This window comes from Amblyomma americanum, chromosome 2 (genome assembly GCF_052857255.1).
Source record: "Amblyomma americanum isolate KBUSLIRL-KWMA chromosome 2, ASM5285725v1, whole genome shotgun sequence".
NCBI classification, from domain to species: Eukaryota; Metazoa; Arthropoda; class Arachnida; order Ixodida; family Ixodidae; genus Amblyomma; species Amblyomma americanum.
Genome location: NC_135498.1, coordinates 16,902,944 through 16,919,762, shown reverse-complemented (window position 1 = coordinate 16,919,762; position 16,819 = coordinate 16,902,944). Strand labels below are relative to the sequence as shown.

The window sequence follows — 16,819 nt, the reverse complement described above, 5'->3', positions numbered from 1 at the left end:
CCCCGTGGCGCGTGTGAAACGAATAGGGTGCGGAAGTCGGCAGTTTTGACGTTATACGGCATTCATGAAAAAACGGTGCTCGCCTGGTCGCGACTTCCGTACGGACGAAGGCAACGACGCGCCAGCATGGCAGCTCGACAACTTGTTAGTGCCCCGCCGGTGGCGTGCTTGCGGGCAGTACGGACGGCTGTAAACAGGAGCACCTAGATGGCTCATCCAAGGAAAGAGAGACACCGTAGATCTCCCATTTACAGAATGACCGCAGAGAGCCAAGCACCCATCCCCTAAACAACTGCCCGCAATAGCTTTCGGAAGGGGTTTCGGAAGCGGGACGCGCGAGAAAGGCGAAACTTTCTCTTGGCAGACCTAAACAAGCAATCGGCAGTCGAGGCGTGCAACATTGAGACATGTGTAAACCACCTCTCAATTACGGGCTGCTCGCGCAGATCTTTGAGGAAGTTCAGCTTTTACAGGCAACAGCCTGTATCAAAACAACCTGCGCGTGTGAAAAGGTCCTCGTCTGTATACATGCGTGAGTGGCACCAATAAAGGGGGGGGGGGGGGGTAGACCTGTGTGCAGGAGAGGTGACGAATGGACAACTTCAGTCTGGCTAACCGAACCGATGGTCGTCTCCAAAAGAAGGTTGAGCAGAAGGTCCATTGGAAGGAAGCAAACGTTCTCGAAGTTATAAAGGCGTATTACTGGCGTATCGAAGTTGTACGGAATAATCAGGACGGCGAGTCAAATGCAGTCAAGAACTAACGTTACAGTTTACCTGAGACATGCGAAGGCAGAGCTTTCGGCAAGGCGCACCTAGCTTGCCTATATTATGGCTCCCTGAAGCGCGTCATAGTAAAAAAAAAAAGCAGCAGTCCTTTCTTTTCATTCTCTCTCTCTTCGTGCGTACCTTTAGAAAGTTTCTATGAGCACCTGCAACACCCGGCAATGCACAGTGGCACTTCTTAAGCGTGTGACGCGCTGTATAAATACAAACGTCAGCATAGAGTGCGGAGCAGTTCACACCTTTAAGGCGCCGAGTGAATGAGGTCTATGTGCGTCGCGTAGGATACACGTCCCATGTTCAGAGGGTCTATAACGGCGTCTCCAATGCAGCTGCAAGTGGAACAACAGCCTCGTGACACCGTTCAACCAGAGGCACCCGCGCAACTGCACGGGCCGCGAGCGCATCAGCGACAACAAGAGCTACAAACTCGAGGGGCAGCTGCAGTTCGTCAGCGACGCCGTGCTGGCCTTCGCGTACGCGCTGCTCGACATGCACAGGGCCAAGTGCGGCAAAACCAAGGGTCTGTGCGAGAGCATGAGGCCCGTCAACGGCACTGAGCTGCTCGCCTACCTGCAGCGCGTTCAGTTCAAAGGTGGGTGGCGCCTCTGTTTAATGCCGGATCTGCCTGGTACCCCGAGGCGGGAACACGGAGTATGGAATTCGCTGCTTTGAGCGACACGGTAGTGTCAGGGGCACTCTGGAGCCACTACGCATTGTGCCGACACCTGGTGGCCAAAAAATAGAAGCTAAGAAGTGACGAGACCATTCCGGTGTATATCAGGGAACGAAGAATCAAAGACTTCCTAAAAACCCTGTCTGTGTTTGAAGCAGTTAGAAACACTTACTTGCTTTTCTTACAGTCGTAGACGATACAACGGCCTAATGTCGGGACTTGACCGCTGCAATGCATGACAACGTGCTATGTGTAGTGCACAGTATCGTCGTGTAGGATCCATCTTCACAGTGCGGCGCCGCTCCTCCCTCCGCAGGCCTGAGCGGCGACGAGTTCCGCTTCTCGGCGCAGGGCGACGGCCCGGCACGCTACAACATCCTGCACTTCAAGCAGGTGGAGCCGGGCAAGTACCGCTGGATGCCGGTGGGCAAGTATCACGACGGCACGCTACACCTGGATCTGGCCCAGCTCCAGTTCCAGCTGGGCTCCACCGAGATACCGCGATCGGTGTGCAGCGACCCCTGCCCGCGGGGCTCGGCCCAGCGGCTGGTCGAAGGGGAGCAGTGCTGCTGGCACTGCGTGCGCTGCTCGGGCTACACGTTCGCCGCCGAGGGCGGCGTGTGCGCCGACTGCGCGCCGGGCACGCTGCCGGACGCGCACCACGAGCGCTGCCTGCCCGTGCCCGAGTCGCACATGAGCCCCGACTCGCCGCTGGCCGTGGCCACGCTCGCGCTGGCCGCGGTCGGCTCGGCCTTCACCTTCGCCACGCTCGCCGTCTTCGTGCGACACATCGACACGCCCGTGGTGCGCGCCTCGGGCCGCGAGCTGTGCTGCGTGCTGCTCGCCGGCATCGTCATGTGCCAGGCGACCGCGCTGCTGCTGGTGCAGCGGCCCAGCGTGCTCGTGTGCGGCGCCCAGCGGGCCGCGCTGGGCCTCTGCTTCGCGGTCGTGTACGCCGCCATCCTGGCCAAGACGGACCGCATCGCGCGCATCTTCCGCGCGGGCCGCCGCAGCGCCCAGCGGCCCGGCTGCATCTCGCCCCGCTCCCAGCTGGCCCTGTGCGGCGCCCTGGTGTCGGTGCAGGCGCTGGTGGCGGCGCTGTGGCTGGCGCTGCGTCCGCCGCGCGCCGTGCACCACCATCCGACGCGCGAGGACAACCAGCTGGTGTGCCTGGCGTCGGTGCAGCGCGCGGGCTACGCGCTGGCGCTCGCCTACCCGCTCTGCCTGGTGGCCGTGTGCACCGTGTACGCGGTGCTGACGCGCAAGATACCGGAGGCGTTCAACGAGTCCAAGTACATCGGCTTCGCCATGTACACCACGTGCATCATCTGGCTCGCCTTCCTGCCCATCTACCTGACCACGTGGCGGCACGTGAACCTCAACCTGACCAGCATGGCCATGGCCGTGTCGCTGAGCGGCACGGTCACGCTCATCTGCCTCTTCTTCCCCAAGCTGTACATCATCGTGCTGCACCCGGAGAAGAACGTGCGCCAGTCCATCATGGCCAAGTACGGTACGCTCAAGAACCGCGTCGAGTCGGCCACGCAGTCGGACGGTACGGCCCGCACCCGTCGGGACCCCCAAGGCTTGGCGGCCGCCCGCGCAGTTCTTTATACCGGAGGAGGAGGCTCTTCGGCCCCCCTCTTTAGATCGAATCGCTCCGCACGGAGCCTACCTAGCTGCCTTCAGAACCGCACGGGAAAACTTCAGAACGGTCCGAAGCCACAGTCTTCTGCCTGGGACGAGCTTCAGCAGACTACAGTAGCCAAAACGTGCGCTCGACCCTGATATGAAAGCCGGCTTGCCCACAGTAGTCAAAGCGCTGTACGCAGTGCGGGTGGCACCGCACATTCTACGCTTTGTGGGTTTTGAAACGTTGACTTACATGTACTTAATCATTCGTCACTACCTGGTTCTCAATACAGGACAAAATACCACGCAATACTTTAATACAAGAGTCAGATAAAACTTGTAGAAACCTAAGGGGAAGTTTCAGCGATCCAACTTTAGTGGAACCGCCTGCCGTAATTCGGGGCGTCAGTCAAGGCGAACGTATTTGACTCTTTCAAAACATTTTAAAATCTTATGCAGCTGCACTAATCTGCCTTATTGACTCCAAAGTCCGAATACTAGTTTTTAACATATCTTAAAGGTTTAACGTGGAGCTCCTCACCAGGCAGGATACCGTGGACTCGGAAGCATGACCCTGTTAGCCATGCCGCTGAAGATGGCTAGATTAAGATATGGTTGATAAATGGACATTGACAAATGCATTAATCTCACGGAGATTACTCGAAAAGCATGCACACGCGAGGGTGTCTACCGCTGCGATGGACGGCGTAATGTAAACGTTGCCCGTTCTTTTTATATGCAACGGTCCAAGAAAATTTAAGCAGAACGGATTGAATATTCTCTCACGAAAATTGGGTTAATATCGTTCCTACTCCAGGTTCGCCTCCCATCTTTTTATCCCTCACCCCTTTCCCCTCGTGCAGGGTAGCAAACCGGTTATTCTTCAGATTAACCTCCCTGCCTTTCCTCCTCCTTCTGCCTCTAAAAGGGAGTGCTGCGCTAACGGACAGCTTGCTCATGTTTTACTCTCATATAGGTTAATTCGTTTTTAGAGTGTATATATATATACATACCTCGTGTTGTGTACCGTGCACTCATTACCTTAGAGGACAGCGCTAGAACGTGGATAGTGGCGCCCTCCCGTGGCGGCGTCGCTAACGCGTGGCCCCCTCTTGCCCGTGCAGCAGACTACGAGATGAGCGACAAGCAGCGGTCTGCCTGTTCGCTCGTCTCGACCAATAGCCGGGCCAGCTGCGCCACGCAGACCGACGAGCACGACTTCTGGGACATGGATGTCCAGCTCTGACCCTCCGAGCACGGTGAGCTGCCTCGGCCTTCCTGTACATGTGCGCACAACGGCATTTTGCTTCTAGTAAAACGAGCTTGCGGGCTACTTATGAGGGGACACACGGCAATTAAAACTATTTCCGTTATTTATGCGTGAAATGTAACTAAGTTTGGCATAGACGGCAACTTATTATGATTTCATAACTCCATTTTAAGCTAGCGCGTATAGTTGGTGAGAAATTAACGTTCTCGTAAGCTCATCCCCGGGGTGTTAAATAAGAAGAAAGTGCGCGTTGTCAGCACGTTCGCGAAGTCCTGTTCTGTGCTACAAAGCTGTTCGCTATTTCTTTTTAGCTGCCCACTACTCATGTAGTTAAACTACAGCACGCATATGTACATGAAAACATTTCTTACAAAAAAAAAAACCCGTGTGCATATACGCAGAAAAAAATCGAGAGCTTTACTGCACTACTCAACGTCTCAGGATTGATGCGCAGAAAACAATCATCCTACTGTCATTCCTTACGAAATGCCGAAGGGATGAGTTGCTGTTGTTGTTGCCTCAAAAGCGATGGCAAATACCCACGGTGAGGGATTGGCCAGGGTTTGGTGCGATCGCAAAAAAAGAAGTGAAAGCCGTGACTTTCAACCTGACGTGTGCCTCTTTTGTCGCCTCGTACACTTCTGTTCTTGGTCAGAGAAATGCGGCATTGCAATCAACGGAACTTTTGATCGCTCCTCCTCATGGTGATACTAAGGAGCTTGTGCTCCTTTGTCGGAAACCCTCGGAATTCGCGATGCGCCGGGACCATCACAGGCGTGATTCGTTCACAATCCTCCACGACCACATAACAAAAAAAACGCAGTTTTCTAAATTTGTACTGCATATTTTAAGACACGAGGGTGACGAAAAGAAATAAAGAAATCGAAAATTTTGACCAAATTGGTCATTTTATTTGTCGCGCCCCCCTTTTCGAAATGGTTACAGGCACAAAGTTTTTGAGTGTCCTTTTTTTATTTTTTTTGTCCCGAATTAGGCGTACGTGTCTAGTATAATCATGAAAACGAGCGTAAAACACCAGCTCGCAGCGTTAGTAGTGAACCACAAACTATTTTATACCAGCAGTTTCGGCCTCGGTCGGCCCCGCGCTGAAGTGCATCTTGACGTCACTGTCGATCGGCCAACCTGCACTACTACAATACTGATGACGTCAGCGTCGATGGCAAGCACTGGTTGTTAATGTGAACAACTAGTCGGTTCGGTGACGTCACAATAATTGGGGCAAGTTCACCTTGACGTCACTCGATGGGGATGGAAATGACGAGTGGCTCCTCGGACATTCAAAATCATATTACGCGATAGCGTATACAGCTCGTTCGGTCTAAAAGCCGTCGGCGTAGCAGTAGTAGTTGGCACCGCGAGTCGGAAGTAATCAGGGGCGGCGTAAAAAAAAAATTTGTCATGAAATTTGTGGTTCTAGTTCTTGATGACTGATTGGTGTGTGACAGGCGATGACGATTTACTGAAATCACTGTAATTAATTGACTAAAGAAATGAAAAGGGAGGTTCAAAAGTATCAAAATGCTCAGAATGAAAAGTCAACGCTTTATGATTCTAATTAAGAAAATTTGGAGTGTGTAACTGATCAATTAATTAATTGAAACGATTTAAAAAATGAAAAATGCGTTCAACGGTGTCAGAATTGCTCAGAATTGAAAGCCTAACCCACTGTGCCCCTTTGAAAAAAGCGGGGACTAAGGACAATGCACTTATAACGGCGCTCCAGCGCGCTTGTGGGTGTTGCATCTGTGGTCTCGAGGCAACGCTTATATAATGCGTCGCGTCATGCGTGAAATATAAGCATTGATGTTGGAGGACGGGGCACGGAAGCGCACGAACAGCCTTCTGCAAGGACAATGCGCCCGCGGGCGCAGTAATACGAGAGGAAATGGAAGAGCTCAACGATAAACGAACGGCGCAGGGACATAAATGGGCTAAAGCAACAAACTAAACTGTTTGTTTGTTTGTTTGTTTGTTTGTTTGTTTGTTTGTTTGTTTGTTTGTTTGTTTGTTTGTTTGTTTGTTTGTTTGTTTGTTTGTTGCACCAAGGCTAAGGGCGTCACGAAAACAGCGAGAGCAAGCGAGAGAGTTGCTCTGCTATAGCAGACGTCGTCTGCCATTCAACAATGAAACAGAACGAAACACCAATGAAATGTTTAATGGCTGTGTCGTCACAGCTGCACCTTGGATGCCAGAGGAGTGGACAAGCATTCAGAATGGCTGTGTCGAAAACGAGCGCGAGCGGACTTTTGAATTTTCAAGGCCTTTAAGAGCACGCATGAGCAATGTTTTGCACAGGTGATAAAAACAGCCAGATCCATACGCTCAGGGCTCGTTTGTTAGAAATGTTAGAACCTGGTCGGAGGCCCTTTAAGAGAAGGCCTCACACACGAAACCTTGGAAAGAGCGGAAATTCGAGGTATGCCGAATTTCTTCAGTAGATGTGAGAGGCGCTCAATTAAGTGCATGCATGGCAGCCTTAAGAGCCCGACATCAGCTCAAGACCGCAATAATTAAATCTTTTTTTTTATCCCGGATACTCCTTCCTCGAGATAAAAAGAAAAGCTCGCACTTATTCAGCCAAGCAAGGGAAAGGCGGAAGTGGCGAGGATGAGGACGTAATGGATCGAACACCTTTCACAATACGCGCAATGTTTCCAATATAGCCCGACAGGCAGCCAATCCAAAACCGAAAAAAAAAATGCGCTCTGGGAACTCTCATCTCCGGAAATGATCTGTGCTGAACGTTTGTTTGGACTGCGCTAGTGTGGACGGCAGCCGGCCCACGCAGCGGTGCACGCGATGTGCGTGGGAATCGACACCAATGGTGCGGGCAGACGCGGGTGCTGGCGTGCACGCCACGATGAAAGATGAGCTCGCGTGCCATGGAACGTGCCAAGAAGAGTGACGATCCGCCAGTCATCGCGCTTCCCGGCGTCGATAGCAGTTCCTCGGCTCTCGCGTAGAATCTGTTCACCTCCCCACCCACACCGATATGTCGCCTTTGCACAATACGTGAAGCAATGACCGACAGATTCTTCTTCGCTGCGAGATAATGGTCCTGCAGCAATAAAAAAAAAAAAGCAGTGGTATAACGTCGCGCTGGCAGGACACGCAAGGTAGGAGACGCAAGGAGCGTCCTGTAAGGGGATCCTTTTCGGCTGACCTGCGCGCGCGCTCTTTTTCAATTTCCTCTGCTTGATGATCTAACCTTCACAATTAACAACTGTTGACTTCCAGTCGCTGAGGACCTCCATCCAATCATGTTCTCAAGAAATATTGATTCTCCGGCCTTTGTTGGCTATCTTGACGCCTTTCCGGAAGCAGAAAACGCATTCATAGACGAGAAACTGGGATTTAACAATCTTCCCTCAGGTCAATTCAAACCCGTGACGTCATTACCGAAAAGGACGGGCTGTCACCGCTTTGAAGTGATTGGCGGTGTAGCGTAGCCCCCGGGATGCGCACCCTAAAAATTTGTGTCTACGCATTCAGTTTAGATGCGAAATCGGCCGGTGACGGCGACACGTCTACATGCGCGAAAGCACTATTCCTATGGGTAAGCCCCGAGCAAGATCTTGCGATGTTTGTGGGTTTGAGCCGAGTTAAATAAATATAAATCAAATAAACATCCGCGACTGGGATTCGAACCTGCGGCGAAGCGAACAGATCAACTTCGTTGTCGACTGCGCAAGAGCACTATAACCTATCGCCCCGTCCGAACACGTCTCGTGCTAAACTGCAACACACTCTCGCGCTGTGCATTGCACATTGTATTCTCCATCAAACAATACTACTATCGAACTAATATGCACGTTTTGAGCTACGTGACGGTAGTGACAGAGAGATGTACGCTGCATGCGTTGGCATGGACAAAGTTGCGACAGAAACACGACACTGGAGCATAGACCGGCGGCGTACATTGGGTAAATTGGCACTGAGGATGAAAAAGTTGGAGACGCGCATAACAGGCTCCCTTGGTCAGTGGACACCTGAACCGCGCTTTGAGGTACGCGGCGGTGATGTCTACGTGCAAAAAACTGCTTTCGCACAATACAGTATTCCATGCTTAGCAGGGCTAAACCACCAGCCATTCTCTTGTCTTTCTATCTTCAACACATCCAATTTTCGGTTAGAGTTATCGCTTGGTGATTAGAACGCGGTGCCCTATCGATACGTGCCAACTTCAAAGTCTAATCTGCGGGAAGGATTGCGAGTTCTTTCGGCCACGTCATTATTACCACGCAAGCCGGAAGCCTGCTACTGATCAAATGACGGGGGTTAATCGTATGGCAGTTTTTACTTCTTTAAGTCATAGTTGTGACGACCAGCTCTCGCTTATCGCAATCCGCGCCTTCCACAAAATCAAGTGCTCCGAAATATCGCGCGTGCGCGTCTTGTGTAACGTCACAGCCGCTCGAACAGCGCGAAATCCTGTCGCCGGGCGGTACTTATATATACTGTGGCTACCTACTTAATAATGATTCACGCGGTGCTACATGATGAGGCGGTGCATCCTATTAATTAACGCTCAGACGGACATGAACGACAATAAGTCGCGATCTATGAGCGACAGTTAGACCCTTCGCAGTTATTCCCGAAAAAGACTAATGGTATCGGCAGATCAGTTAGTCACCCAAAGGACTAACCTCTCGCCCTTTTTTAGTCCTTTTTTTCTTAGAGTGCTGTGCAGTACAATGCGCTGGAAACCTACCGCTTTAAACGAGCCCTTGCAGACCGGGTAAAGTTCCCAACCGTGGCATAGCCGCTTTCAGGCCACATATGATTCGAACGCGTATTATTTGACCCCCGGATGCATCACTTCCGAGATCAGCCCGATCAAAATATGCAACGCCAACCGCACGCGTATTACTGCAGCTACAGCCAACCTTCGAGCAATGGGTGAACGTGCAGCTCGCGTTGAGCGCGACTCACTTTAGTAGTTTCCCCCCAAGTCAGCACTGTTCTTCTCAAAGTGCCTTTCCAGCTCGAATAACCACCGTTTCGCGGTATGACACGCTTGTAAGGCAACGGCTCAGCTCTGCGACTATAGATAAGATAGTATTTTTAAAAAAGCGCCATTCTTGACCACGGGCAGGCAGAACCAGCATTCAAAGATGGTCTGTAGGAATTTACTGTATAAAGCGAGCTGAAGATACTTCGTCATCCTAAAACAGGGTCGTACGACGCCATTTCTTTTATGGGTTGGCAAGCCAGAACAGACAACACTGCGCCGAAAATAGTTTTCACCTAAGGACACTTGAGATGTGAATACTGCAGTCCCGTGGTCCTGCAGGCTGTTGGCCGCAATTCCCAACGGCTTCGCATGGACAAGCAATAATACGATATTGACGCAACACCCGTTCGATTAAAATTTAAGCGCTCTGCAATATAAGGTACAGAAGACCGAGCCCACAAATGTGGATTAATGGTTTCACAGCGCAAAGACGGGACGAAAAGAGAAATGTCTGGACAAGCGCTGGCTGAAACTTTTCATTAATGAGCGGAAATTCAATTACGCAGCGCGCGATACTGAGGTGCAGCAAACGGAGAGGAGTAAACAAATAAAACGGTGGGACGTTATTTTTGCCTCATTGAAGAAATACAATTCAATTCCGTGTATGGCGTTACTGAAGGCCAGCTGACGCATATGCCTGCACCCTTACTTTTTAAGAAAAATGTCTCCCTGATCGCCCTCCAAGACGTTATTTACGGACAGGTTAGCTTAGCTAAAATTAGCAGCTGCTGACGCATCAAAGTCTATCCCGGCTCACCTCAGAAAGCACCTACGACACAACCGCCCATCTATTTTCATTGTCATCTTAGCGGACCTCTTCTCACGTCGGCATTCAAGCCAGCTAGGAAGTGGACTTGCTGGCTCAAAAAGCCCACAATACAGAAAAGATTGAATATGTATTAAAAGAGTCGAAATAGCTTCAACTCGGTGCATACATAACCATGTCACCTCCATCGTGTGATCGACGAGGGCTGCCGGCATCACAAAAAAAAAAAGTGGTATATACAGCAAATTTTTGCTTGCGTGTTTCCTGCTTTCAAATGATGCGTTAGACATTAGTATACATGAATCGCCACGTTGTATTCCCCTACGACGGCAAAGTAATTTATAATTGAATTTCTTCTTCATGGCCTTTCGGTTTCATCAACCGAACGATGACTGTGACGCGAAGGTCAGTAAGTATGGGTCACGTGAGGCATGAAAATCTGCAGTTGCTGATAGGAAAATTTAATCCGCTACAACGCCCACAACAACGTGCTGTGTTGGGTTTAGTGGCACGCAAGCATCTAAGGCTATCATGTGCCATACACAAGGCATAGAAAATAGTTTTGTGCAGAATTTTATACGAAAGTGCAGAACAACGGTGGTGTAAATGGCCTAAGAAAAGCTAATGGTACCCGCAACAACGCTAGCCTGCCTCACAAGCTGAAATGACAGCGCTCGGCCACTGAACCGGAGTACCCGGGTTCGAACCCGACCGCGGCGGCAGCGTTTCAATGGAGGCGAAACGCTAAGGCGCCCGTCTGCTTTGCAATTTCAGTGCACATTAAAGATCCCCAGGAGGTCGAAATTATTCCGAAGCCCTCCACTACGGCACGTTTTTCCTTTCTTCTTTCACTCCCTCCTTTATCCCTTCCCTTATGTCCATGAGACGGATGCTGCGCCATTTCCTTCCCCCAAAAACCAATTTTCAGCAATGTATCAGATCCGGAGTTCCCGGGTTCGAACCCGACCGCGGCGGCTGCGTTTTTATGGAGGAAAAACGCTAAGGCGCCCGTGTGCTGTGCGATGTCAGTGCACGTTAAAGATCCCCAGGTGGTCGAAATTATTCCGGAGCCCTCCACTACGGCACCTCTTTCTTCCTTTCTTCTTTCACTCCCTCTCTTATCCCTTCCCTTACGGCGCGGTTCAGGTGTCCAACGATATATGAGACAGATACTGCGCCATTTCCTTTCCCCCAAAACCAATTATTATTATTATTAGGTATCAGAAAATAAAAAATTTTGCTTTTTGAGGAAAGGAAATGCTGCATTGTCTCACATCTCGGTGGACACCTGAGCCCACCATAAGGGAAAGAAGGTAGGAGTGAAAGAAGAGAGAAAGAGGTGCCGTAGTGGAGGGCTCCGGAGTAATTTCGACCACCTGGGCATTCTTAACGTGCACTGAAATCGCGCAGCACACGGGTGCCTTTGGTAGGGAAGCCCCCATACCAACAAGGGCGTTGGTATGGACGGAAGCTCTTGTTGATATTGAGGCTCCCTAGCCTTTACGGTTTCGCCTCCAACAAAACGTTATGAAGTTTGTTTGTTTGTTTCATATGCACCTTACACGTCACAGCCACCGCTCGGCTGATCGAACCGAAAACATAACAGCACGAAACAGAAATTCAAATATAAAATATTTGGCGGTCGTAAACGAATGCCAGACGGTGAATCAGGTATTCAAATGTCTTCTGCGCCCCTACAGAGAAGAAAACATGCAACTAAAATTAGGTGTCTATAGCCCTTTTAAGAAAAGGGCGATCGACAGCTACAAAGCTCTTCTCATTTTCCTCACAGTGCTACAGTGTGTGTTTAGTCATCCTCTGCTGGTTTGCCAGTATTATGAAAAACAACAAAAGTACCCTGCGTGAAATCGAATGCATTTGGTGGAAGCGACCTGATCTCAGCGTCACATTGCATAAAAAAAAAAGAGAAACTAAAGGAACGTCATAGCGGAGGTTTTCTGGTCATTTGTGCCAAATTTCGCAGCCGGTCGACATCTTGTTGCAGGGCACGGAAATTTTAAAATATTCCGTTTTGAGGCCTCAACCGGGGCGATTTCTACGGGCAACTTAACGTTTGTGACCTGTTTGGTGCACACGTTGATATTCGCTCTGCGTTTGCTGGAAGACGAAATTTCACCCTTGTTCTTGGTCACTGCAGATAACGACCTAGGCTGTCTGTCGCTTACAGTGGACAGTTTAGCCAATCAACGTGCATGTATGTTTGGGGACAGTATCCGTGACGTGATAAATAAACGTTATGTGTGACGTCGGTTGGCTGAAATCCAGTTTCGGTTTCTGCTGTTTTAAAATAAGCTTCTACTCGGTATATTGAACGGCTTTTGTAGCGGAGAGAGGGGACGCTAAAGAATGCGATGCCATTATCAACTCAAAACGTTCAAAAAACCACAAAGTTGCCCTTAAACATGCACTGCGTTTCTTGAAGCGTCTTGCGTTCCGCCTCCATCGAAACACGGCCGCCGCAGCCGAGATCGAACCCGTGCTGTCGGGCCATAACTAAGAAAGGCCAGTGGGGCTAAAACGCAGACTGTAGTCACCTTGCACATCATAAAGGAATAAACAGAAAGCAAGGTGCGTGACGATAGCATTTGCTGGTACACATACGCCATTCTTATGGGCGGGCAACGAATTAGGAGCGCAATATACGCCACATCGTATCAATACACTGCCACACACACCTTCGAATATTGATGCGTACCGTTCGACTATGAAAGCACATTTTAGCACGAGACTGAGCCAGTCCATACTCCGAGCTGCTGCTCTACCAATTCATATCCCCCCCCCCACACACACACACACACACACCCTGTAACCTCCCTTTTCGCCACATACCTTTGCCAGCGTTGTGGCTGGGTTGTAGCGCGTTTTTTCAATGCCTGCGCACTTCGCTGGTTTTTTTTTTTTTTCTCCTCGCACTTTTTTCTTTCGAAATAGCAAGTACACCGAGAAAGGTGCGGCAGTTAAGCACGGATCGAGGGCTCTAGCCACAAAGCAGTTTTGCAAGTTGGTTGATGTCAGGTGAAGCTTGCTCAGCGCTGCATAGTTTTATCAAGACGAGGATAAATTGATACCGGTTCCGACAGGCTGCTGCTGCCCTCGTCGCGTGTGGCGACGCTCGTGGAATCGCCACAGGCGTCAATGAGCGCACGCGAGGGTGAACAGCGAGCACGACCTAACCAGATAGTTCTCAACACGTCGGAAACTTTAAAAATCTGAATTTTGCCGCAGGGTTTCTACGTTAGATGCGCAAAAGCTTTCAAAAGAACACTCTGGAAGACAACTCCACCCAATTTTCGCTCTGAGTAAAATTCGATTGTACGAACTTTTTATTGAGGCTAAGGTGATGCTCGTTCAAGAGTAAAACACGGATTTATTGCTAAAAAATTATGAGTTTTAAATATAACGTTTCAACAGAAATAGGGGTCTCGCTCAGCTAAAAACACAGCGTTGTTGTCGAAGGCAGCGGCGTGAGCGAGAAATATCCAGAGAAATCCCGAGACGAGACCTCCCGGATAGCCACCTGCCCACTACGGCAGGTGGAATTCTGCCCATGGGACTGTGAGCAAACTGCCCACCGTGGCAGGTGGCAGTTCAATTGATTGACCAGGACAGGTGGCTCAAGAATAGCAACCTCTCTCAAGCCCCACCCGTGGCAACACCTGCCATTGCAGGGCAGTGGTGCATCACTTAAAGCCTGTTTCACATGCAAGTGAAAACGCTAGCGAACCCTGCCACCGCCGCACAAAAAAAAAACGGTTTTAGAGTCGTCACGGCAGCGAGTGGCAAGGTTTCGACAAGTTGAAAAATTTCGCTGCGACGCGCAGCTCAATCGCTCTTTCCCTTGCATGTGAACCAGCCTTAACGCTGCACCACGAGTGGTATGAGGACTACCAGCGAATTACAAATGTAAAGTAGAAAAGACCAATTCTGCACATATGGGCATTAACCTATTAACGGTATCGCGTCAAACCCTTAAGGCGGGGCTTGTATGACCTCCAGTTTTTTTCTTTGCTGCTCTTAGAACCAAAAATACGTAAAAAAAAACAGCCATCACCGTAGTTTGCATCTGGATAAGAACTGTAGCAGCGACACGCTGTTTTCATTCAAAGTACGCCTTTGTCGTGGTAATAAATCAACGCAGGTCAGCTTAAGTTTGTTGCAGTGTCCTCTCTGGCTGATAAAAAGTGATCTGGTGATGTGAACTTTCAAATAAGCCGGTCAAATAAAGGTCTTGGGTATCAGTTTTCGCTGGCTGCATTGTCTTTCGGCGCGAGTGAGATAACCAAGAGGCAAACTATTTAGTAAACAGCATTTTAGCGGTGATCAACAGTGATCACCTGTTCCTGCTTTTTCCATAAAAATCATGGCCAATTAATAAATGGGCTAACCATGCTAACCCAGCACTGACTAATCTTCTACATAAGATCGCAGTTCAAGCGTATCCCTGCCTACGTGGAAATGCTATAACAAACTTTGTTTTCGTTCAATGCGAGCTGTTTTTTCAATCTCAATCAGACGCGAATTCCTGACATGATACTGAGGACTCCATTCACAGCGGAGTCGGGTTTCTTCAATCGGGAGACGTCATATCTTTAGGCTTATAGAATGCTAAAGATGCTGGTGCATGTACTAAATTTCCATAAGCTAAACCAGTTAAACGCACAGTTTTAAATGCAACATTGCGGTGTGACATCATTAATGACAACTCTCATGTGCTGCGAAAAGCCATGATAACTTCTCAAAATTAATTTTTCTTGGTTCCGCATCACCATTTTGCCACTAAGCGGCAAGCAAGAGATCTCTCATGAGAAAATCGCTTTGGTAGTGGAGTAATTAGATCAGGAAATGCAAGGCCCTGCTGTGCAGCAGTTGCAATTAAACTTGCTGTGCTCTGTTCTGCTTTGCCCCCCACACCAGCAGCTCTGGCCGGAGCCGTCCAGTAGTAGCAGGAGCAGCGGCGGCGACTGGCCGAGCAAGACACGTGCCAAGAGCGCGCGCGACGCCGACACCCCAAGCGCGCGCGTGGAACGCCTCAGTGCAGGCGCCGTCAGCGAGAGCCGGGACCAGCGGACGGCGCGCCGCTACACACATCACCACACACCACACACAGGAAGCAGAACGAAAAGCCCAGTGCGGATCGCAATAACCCTGCTCCTGCTGGGACCACACACAACTAAAGAGAGGGGGGCGACCTTCAGCCACCAACACAACGTCGACGATGACACACCAGTGACGACGCTCTGTGATCACACTGCCGCGCAGATATGTAATATGTCTCTATTTCTACACGATCAATCTCCTTCGCTCTCTCTCTCTCTCTCTGTCTTCTACACGCATAATATAAATATTCATATACCGCAAATTATATACATATTATATATATACATATATATATTATACATATACATGGACACGGCCGGGAATCTACAAGTGGCACTCATCATATCGTCTCCTCAGTTGTTGGTGCATTTATACATGCGAAATAAAAGCCTACTGTTTACGTTTTCACAGAAATGATTTTGCACTGCACATGCCAAGGTAGATGTGCCCATGAACAAGGCTTCCTTGCAGCCACGTGACAGCGTTCCTGGCAAAGGTATCCAAAGTTCAAGTTTGCAAGTGCAAGTACATGAGCTGCCTGCTAAGGAACTACCATACAAAGTTTGTTCTTTCAATGCAGAAATTCAATCCTGGCTGTCACGTCACGATATTAGAGTGTAGAAAAAGCATCCAGATTTCCCACAGAGCCATCACTAAGGCTAATCACACTGACTGTGGTTGGGAACCCATTTAGTCATCTATCAAGTGACGTGACAGGCACCCAACAAGCCCTAAAGAATAAAGCTAATTCCTAACTTCAGACAAGTGTCAAATCATTCTGATGTGTGCTGCAGGCCGAGCAATGAGCGACACTGAAGTTGTGACAATTTGTGTTGGGTCACCTGTCAGAGACAGTACTGCTATCAGTTGATCGCATGCTAAATGCTCAACGCCAAGTTTTGGCACAGCCTTGAAGTGGTGACCCCTGCTGCAATGCACACCATATTTTCATCATTTTTCCATCCACTTTTATGTTTGCACTTTTCGGCAATTTTTGCATTTAAAGAGCTTGCTTCCATAAGCAATCCAGGTCCATACTCACCTGGATAGAAATTAAGATTGGCCAATGTCTTTAAAAGAGCATACTGCAAACACGCCCAAGTACTGCAAACATGGTCACGTAGGTGATGATGATGATGATTATGTATTTCTGTGGCACAAGGGCATCTATGGCCAAAGAGCGCAATGGCACAAGGTATTTTCGAATTCTCAAGGTGGGGTCAAGGACCCATTTACCAAGCAGTTCCCCCTAAATAAGCCGAGCACCAGACCAGGGGAAAGCTTGTACCCATTGTATCACCGGTGGGTACCCAGCGGCACTGGCGATCAAATCCCGCACCTCCCGCATTCGAGGTGGATGCTCAACCACTTGGCCGCTGCTGCGGTCATGTTCACGTAGGTAGAAAAATGCATGTTAACCATGTTTTGCAGCTAAGAGGATTCATACTATGCAGGTGAGCTCAGAAAATAATAAGATGAGAAGCAGGAAGTAGTAGACAAAGAACAAGCCAGCCTTGACAGAGCACAGAGGCTTCTGTGG

The 16,819-nt window shown here is 49.6% G+C and overlaps 1 protein-coding gene across 5 annotated transcripts in view; it reads left to right on the top strand.

Annotated features, from left to right (window-relative positions):
- mtt (mangetout) overlaps positions 1 to 16,038 on the top strand; it is a 28,558-nt gene extending 12,520 nt beyond the window's left edge. The window contains exons 6-9 of one of the 5 annotated variants that reach the window (XM_077653321.1): positions 1,115 to 1,377; positions 1,775 to 3,013; positions 4,218 to 4,349; positions 15,100 to 16,038. In XM_077653321.1, the coding sequence (XP_077509447.1) occupies positions 1,115 to 1,377; positions 1,775 to 3,013; positions 4,218 to 4,336 (1,621 nt within the window). In that variant the 3' untranslated portion in view covers positions 4,337 to 4,349; positions 15,100 to 16,038. Of the gene's footprint in view, positions 1 to 1,114; positions 1,378 to 1,774; positions 3,014 to 4,214; positions 4,350 to 15,096 lie in introns of all 5 variants that reach the window. The other 4 variants (XM_077653323.1, XM_077653319.1, XM_077653322.1 and 1 more) reach the window with 4 other exon arrangements.
- Positions 16,039 to 16,819: the final 781 nt, after the last annotated feature.